At 36.2% G+C, this 8138-nt stretch overlaps 1 protein-coding gene across 1 annotated transcript in view; it reads left to right on the top strand.

Moving 5' to 3' along the window:
• The window catches only part of ADORA1 (adenosine A1 receptor), a 60368-nt gene extending 59149 nt beyond the window's left edge, over positions 1–1219 (top strand). Inside the window, exon 3 of the mRNA XM_072426557.1 lies at positions 458–1219. Within this exon, the coding sequence (XP_072282658.1) occupies positions 458–1109 (652 nt within the window). The 3' untranslated portion in view covers positions 1110–1219. The remainder of the gene's footprint in view (positions 1–457) is intronic.
• Positions 1220–8138: the final 6919 nt, after the last annotated feature.

The following is an 8138-nucleotide window of genomic DNA, read 5'->3' as shown; positions in this document are numbered from 1 at the left end:
TCCTAAATCTGCACAAGAATACTCCCTACCTGACTGTCTCTGGTTTTATTTGTTTCTGATTCACTGCCTTGGACAAAGCATACAGATTAAAAAAACAATTACATTTAAATTCCTGATATGCATACTATTGCTTGATGGCTCAAAGTCTTAATGTCACTGGATTCGCATGACAGCTCTGTACTAGAGTTCTCTGTACAAGTGTCCTTTACAAGTTTGCATAGGAAAACTATGTTAAAAAAACAAATATGTTTTCATTGCTGACCAACTTTTTTTCTACTTTTCAGTACATTCAGGCATTTAGTATTTTTATGTTATTGGTAAATGTTGTGTACAATTCTATTTATTTGCAGATGAATTCTCATACCTACACACCTATCTTGCTTAATATTGCTCAAATGACATTGGTATAAATGGCTCATTTAGATAACGGTTTGGTAACTTTTTTTTTCTTTTTCAGCTACAAAAGTTTTGTAACGGCCCGAAGAGCAGTGATTGCTATCACAGGATGCTGGGTCCTATCCTTCATTGTTGGCTTGGTTCCTATGTTTGGATGGAACAATATTGAGAACCTGAGAAAAGAACAGAACTCCACCTATGGTGAAATAATTATAACATGTGAATTTGAAACTGTGATCAGTATGGAATATATGGTCTACTTCAATTTCTTTGTCTGGGTACTTCCTCCCCTCATCCTAATGTTAATTATTTATTTGGAAGTATTTAATCTAATACAAAGACAGCTCAACAAGAAAGTGTCTTCCGGTTCAAAGGACCCACAAAAATACTATGGCAAGGAACTGAAAATTGCCAAGTCATTAGCTCTGATCCTATTATTATTTGCTCTAAGTTGGCTACCACTACACACATTAAACTGCATCACTCTGTTCTGCAAGACTTGCAATACACCTATGATCATAACTTATATTGCTATATTTTTGACCCATGGGAACTCCGCTATGAATCCCATTGTCTATGCCTTCCGTATTGAAAAGTTCAGATCTACGTTTTTGTACATCTGGAAGAAATACTTTTGCTGCAAGAGTGGAAGCGAACTTAGCAGAGCGAACACAACGAACATTGAGAGATCTTGTTCAAAACATGTCATCTAAAGTACCCAGGTTCTGTTTTTGTACACTATATTACTCCAGAATAAGCAAATAACCACTGTCTGTTAAACTGTTCATTTTAACAATAAAGTGCTGGTAAATAATATGCAGAATTTAATTTTAGCATATTCTGTTTATTGCTTTGAACTTTACATGTGTATGTAATAAAAACACAAAGCGGTATAGGAGTATAAAACGTAGTCATCACTTCTAATACATAAAATAATACCGCCACCATGTGTTCACCTTGAGCTTGCTTTTGTGGAAAACCCAAAGTCAACAATTTTTAAAAAATTAAACTTTTTAAGGTTTTTGGTTATGAGAGTCAACTACAATCATATAAATCTTTATGAAAAATTAAACAGCTTGAAGGTCTAATCAGTATCCTATGTTCTGCATAGCAAACTAGACAAATGTAGCTTCACAATATGTGTGCAATGGAAGCCAAGGTGCTCCTGAACTATAAACAAAAAGCTTTTATGAATATTATCCTAACAGATGCATTAACCAAATGATTTCAGAGGATATTTAAAATCCTTGTATTCAGGTTGAGATAACATTTATTCAATACATTTACACAGAGGAACTTAGTTTTGTTTTGTTTTTTTGTCTATTTTCATATGTACCTATCAAGGGGTGGCAAAACAGGACCTCTCTTCTGATAACATTTTTTCTTATAAAATCTAGTTTCTATATATTCCCTGTTCTGCAAGTCTGATGTTCTAAATAAGGATCTGTACGTTCTTACTAATTACACATGTGCAAACCATGCAGCAGGCTTTTCTGGTAAAAGCAGAAGCGTTTGTTGTTCCCTGTTCTTATGTGTGGGAGTATAAAAACCTGGATGTGTCAACTTTCAGCAAGAGCTGACTGCAGGATGCTTCTGAGGCAATCATGCTGAAAATAATCTTCACCCTGAGAGCCCCAGAAACCATATATTGCTTAAAGCTGCTCGCTCACAGTGAAAGGTTTAAATAGGACCCCTCTATTTTTTCTGGTGACCATTAATAAATTATTTATTTTTACACTCTGATAAGTTCATCACTACTTTTATTGCTTCTCTTTTATTATCTCTGAATATCTGCTGTGCAGAGCTGCAAAAGGCTGATGCCAAGTTTAATTTGGGTACTTACCCTTTCTGCATTCAAAAATGTGTACCATTTATGTCTGCCTGGTGTTCAGCTATAAAGAAGATTGATGAACCAGGGGTGCCATTGCTGATCTCCTGAGAAAGTTTGGTCTGTAATACTATAGGAGTTAAAGGGTGCTTTAAAGGATAATTGTGCTTTTAGTAAAGAAGCCCTTATTAAGGGGCAGATGCCCTTGTGCCCAATTCAAATGTTATACCTATCTCTCCATACCTCCAATATAGTTAACTATGTGGCCTGCTTTGTGCCATACTATCTATCTCTTCCTCAAAATTCATGTTTTACTTTAGAAAAGGGCCCTAGACCCTACACATACTATAGGATCTATATAAGCAGGAAATGTAACTTTCACCAAATTTTATCTGATTGTGAAATAATCACTATCATTTAAAAACATGCACCTGGAAGATTTGCATGCAAACAATGTTTGCTGATTGTCAGCTTTGCATGCGTGCCTATTGTGTGCTTCAATAAAGCAGCTCAATAGTTTTAAATGAACAAAGATATTGTGCCGCATTCTACTAGGTGCAGTTTGTTTGTCGTTTAAATTATTTGGCACAGCACAACGCGTTGACGCAATTCAGTACTTTTAAGTACTGAGGCTTTTAAGTATCAAGAAAGTTATTTGATGGTTGCAAAATTATTATAAAGTTTTTGTTAAATAGCACTTTTGACAAACATCTACAAGCTAGGAATAAACAGTGCTGATGTGTATGAGATCTTTATCTCCTCCTCTTTCTGAGAAGCAATAGACTCTTCTGTACCATTGTGGATGTTTGAAAACTGAATTCCTGATTAGTACAGAATAGCTGCATGCTAAATGTGCATGATTGCTGCATGCATCTGTATGCTAAATGTGTTTGAACTACGGTCTGCTTCACTGGTTTAGGCGTTAATATTAAAGGCTATAAGTGGTTTTACATTCCCACAGGCTCATAGCTCCCTGATGGGGCATGCTGGAGCACCTGTGCCCAATTACCCTATTATACATAATGCCTTGGACTATGTATGACCATCCACTTTTTGTACTCCGCTGGCATCTATTTAGACAAACATAGCAGCAGCTGTGTTTGCATTCAGAAACAGACTGGGCATTCGGGCATGACTGTTTATTGTCAGTGCCTGCAATAAGCACTCCAGAAATGCTAACTAGGTGAAATGTGCACATTTGTATATTAAAATTAAAATTTTGTTGTCTTCACGATGAACCTACATTGTTAAATGACGTGTAATGCAACCACATTATGCAAAACTGCCACATATATCTGCCTTATATCTAAATATATGAACCTGGCTTTGAATTATTTTTAGCTTTTAGTATTTTAGGTAACCTTATTAACCATTTTAAACTTTGGTTTCCCACATGACTGAAGACACTAATGTGTGTTGTCCCTTGAACCATTCTGCTGATCCTTGATGCAGTGAATTTAGCTAACTGTGCCTACGGATAATGTGTTTTCATTATCAAGCTTATGTGACTGGGTCAGGGAACAGTGTATGCCTGGACAAATTCTCCATTCTACTCAGATATATCTATAGAATCCATTTCAGGGGGAGAACCAATGAGCCAGGTTGATTTTTTCCAGGCTGACTGTTGCTTTGCCCTCTCCTGGCACTGGAGCATTTAAAGCTAAAGCCCAAACGCTAGTCATACAAATGAAACATGTATATTGAGGGTTGGTATACCTGCCTAAGGAATTCATTATTTTTTTCTCAATTGTGTAACAAATACAGGTCTTCTCTCTACCCTACCCTGTAACTGGACAATAAAAAAAGAAGCTGTGATCTCTCAGTTATTCTGTTAAACATTGTTTTGATTTTGCCAATGTAAACGTTGATTAGATCCCTGATCAATGGAGCTCTTCAGTTTAATTCAGCATTGGGAGTTCTCCATTACTTCCATTGGAACTCCTTCACCCAGCATGCACATCTGCAGTATATGATAGGTGTGATCTCTGTATTATTTTCCAACAGTATCTTTGAGGAACAATGCCTTTTTTATTCTAAGTAGGGATTGGTTACCTGTTGGCTTTCCTGGCAAAGCTTTTGCCATCTTTGTGGATAAGGGGCAGGTTAATAAATATTTGAAAAGGGGACTTTATGTTACACTTTAAAACTGTTTACACTTTACTGTAATAAAATATGAAACAATACTAGCATAATGCATACAAATCTTTGTAATAAATCAACCACTAATCACAAAGAGATAACATTACCTAATTTCAATGTGGGTTTATGGGACATAGAAAAGCAGTTCAGGAAGTAACCATTGCACCACACTGACATCGCTGATTAGTATGAACATTTATCTTATTCCTTTTATCCATGGCTAGTTTTTGCAGAAATCAATCTATTGTGGTATTGTGAAGTTTCATTTCAGAGAACAAAACTGCACATCTGCTAATGAAAGGAACTGTAGCACCATCTTATCTCTTTTTCTTTTGAGACCTGCTTTACTGTCTCTGTGCATTTTTCATTTCCGTTTTGTCATCTAGAAAGGATGCCTTTTGTAAGATAGGATTTACAAACCTAATAAATTCCCGAGCCTTCTCCAATGCCTTCCAGAAAAATGATCAAGACTAATTAATTCTGAGTTGATAAGTCAATCAATAGACAGGCAGATTAGTGTTACAGTTAATATTTTTCACATATAACTATGGAATATTAAATTAACAGATGTGACAAGACTTCCGTGTAAATCAGATAAATGATCACAGCACTAAATTGGAGCATAGATGTTCAACCTTCACGCTGCAGTAATGTGTATATCATGGATCATTAGAAAAGGAAGACATCAGCAAGGTAAGTGCACACAGCAATGGATAAGAGCATGGATACTCCAGTTTATAACATGGACCATTTACATTCAAAACAGTCAAACCAAATTAAGTAATGACATTTCAAATGTTTATGACCCATGGATTCATATAATATTGGGGAAAATCACATATTTATCAAAATGTAAATCAGAAAGCCAGTCAAATGTAGCCTACTTATGGGTCACATAAGATGACCCCAGAAGTGATGTGATGGGATATATTTAGTACTTCTAAGTTAAGGGATTTTACTGCAGCAACTAAGCCACATTTATTTAATGGTAGGTCTGGGATGTAAAATTGTGTGTATTGGATATAAAAATCTGGGTGCAGATCACTTTAAATTGTTCTAACAGAATCATAAAAACTTACAAGATGATAAATATCCAAATGTTAACTTACAGATCATGCAGCAACACTTTCAGTAGGACCCATATAGTAGAGAAGATTTAAATCCTCAAAAGACAGTGTTTACTTTACCAACTTTGCAGGCCAGCAGAAATAGTTCTAGTGCTTTTTCCTTGTACGTCAAGTTCAGCACTACTTGTTATTAGTGGGCAGTTGCAAGTGCCCAAGTCTTGGTTGCAGTGGACCAAGGAAGACAGATTGTTCTAGATCAGCCTTTCTCGACCTTCTTAACATGGGGGAATCCTTGAAATAACTTTAGGTCTGAAGGAACCCCTGGCAAAAATAATATCCACAGATCATAGTACATTGGTTGTGGTCAATGGAAAAATGCCTCTTACAAACTTGAGCTCATTGCTCAAGGAACCCCTAGCAACCTCTGGAGGAAGATAGTTGAGATAGATGCCATAGAACACAGTCCCTATGGGAAGCCCAATGAAGGAACAAGCATGCTATACAGATTGGCCCCAAAGATTTTCACATGCCAAGTATTATTTCACAGAGCTAAACTTCTCAGTGATAAGCTGAGTTAATAAAAATGAATAATTCATAGTGTTTAGCCCTCTAACACAAACTACTGGTACATGCACAAAAATAGCTTCAAGGGATAAATGAAGTGATTTAGCCGCATGAGTGCTGATTTTTTTATAAACGGAATCTCTCATCTCTTCTTTTATGGAGCTACCCTTATGGGGCTTCCTAGACAAATGTATTGGCCCTGATTTATTAAAGCTCTCAAAGGCTTTTATCAGTGAAGCTGGGTGATCCAGCAAACCTGGACCAATGAATTATTTTAGGTAAGTTATTTTCTGTTTGTTAGTAAATGTTTTGAATCCTGGACCAGACCAGATCAGACCCTTTGTCTTTATTTACAGGGTGTTTTTAGTATTTTGAAGAGGGGGGGGGGTATTATATCTAGGATAGTTTAGTTTATTTAGTTTTCTGTGTGTTTAAAAAAAATGTATTTGACTCTGTAAATTCATGGAGATGAAAAGACCGTCTGTGGTCTTTTAGGAACCAATTAAAATGTTGTACCCCTAATAACCAACACATAACATTAATTTCCATACACAGGAATGACTACAACCTATTTTCCAAAAGAGCAAATTTTCCTAAAAACTCCTAAACTCCTAAAAAAAGTCCTAAAATATTTTTAGTCCTGGCTTAAAAGGCAAATCTATGATCTATGCTGGTTATAGCCTATATGTATAGCCTATAGGTTATAGCCTATATGTTCTTAAAATATAATTGCAGGGTCTATATACCAAAAGCCGTTTATTTGCCATATTATAAAAGTATACGTGCGTGTATAAATATTAAAAAAGTGAGGGAACATTTGCTGTAAAGAACACACACTTTAGATACAGAGGCAGCTGTATACCCTGCAAGTCAGCACTCGGAGTTCTATTGAAATGTAGGTGCTGAGACACCCCCTTAAATGTGATGAATGTGTTTTATGGCTCAACAGGCTGTAACAGATTCCCATCTACCTACAGGGGCTACAAGCAGAAATACATTATAGTCTATAAGACTGGTAAATTCCCATTTAAACAATGATTCCTGGAAAATGCAAAGCATTTTTTTTTAAATTTAATGCTATAGAAACTGTGGCAGATCAGATCACCCTTTGTTTGGCTTTTAATGATTTTGGTACACTATTCATCGCATTGTCATAAACAATGGGGCACTTTATCTTTCATTAACACCAAGGAAGGGAGATCATTCCCCCCAATGACACTATGGATAAGACACAAACACAACAATGGGGAACTATTTTTCCTAATTAACACTAGAGATGGGAAATTATTTTTTTCTCTCCATAAACATGGACAGTAGGCTTATTTTGTTACTCCCACTGACCAGCAACCGTATAGCATCTTCTATTCCCATTGCCCACCAACTCAACTCACCAAGGGCATGCTTCACTCCCACTCCCATAACAAAACATAGGATATTTTATACTCCAATTGACCACCAACCTTGGGCCATTTTTACTCCCATTGACCACTAACTCCAAGGTATTTTTATTAGCCCTGACCACCAACCCTGGGGTAATGATTGAAAACCAGTTGCATCCATCAGTCAAGTACAAAATTGGCATAAGATCTGTGACTGAATTGGCATAAGATCTGTGAGAGATTGCCCTTCTCCTTTTACCTATTAGATGCAAAGACAAGCAATGAGGGAAGCAGGGGTTATTAGCATAGGTAATGGAGGAATGGGAAATGGGGATAGATTTCCAACTATCTCCTGTTCCACTGACAGGAAATGAGAAGAAAACTATCCTGTGAGACAAAGAAAGAAATAAACCCAATACAAAAAAAAAAACTGGTTGGAGCTAGACTTAAAAATTGTATTCAGTTTCCATCATTATTGTTGTTTAATTGCTATTACAGGTAGTCCCCGGGTTACAATGGAGATAGGGACAGTAGGTTAGTCCTTTGAATTTGTATGTAAGTCGGAACAGGTACATTATTTTAATAAATGTAATTAGGACAGATGTTTGTCTCAACATATTATTTATTTTTACCTTTCTGTGCTTGCACAGTAAATGCTTTAACAATTTCAAATACAGTACAGCCTAAAACAATGTTGTTAGAACTTGATGGAGTTGATGAAGAGTATGAAAACGTTGAAGATGAGCTCTTCTGCACAGCACTGTA

Source organism: Pyxicephalus adspersus, chromosome 1 (assembly GCF_032062135.1).
Source record: "Pyxicephalus adspersus chromosome 1, UCB_Pads_2.0, whole genome shotgun sequence".
NCBI lineage: Eukaryota > Metazoa > Chordata > Amphibia > Anura > Pyxicephalidae > Pyxicephalus > Pyxicephalus adspersus.
Note: the sequence above shows the minus strand (reverse complement) of the source record. Positions and strands in the feature narration are given on the sequence as shown.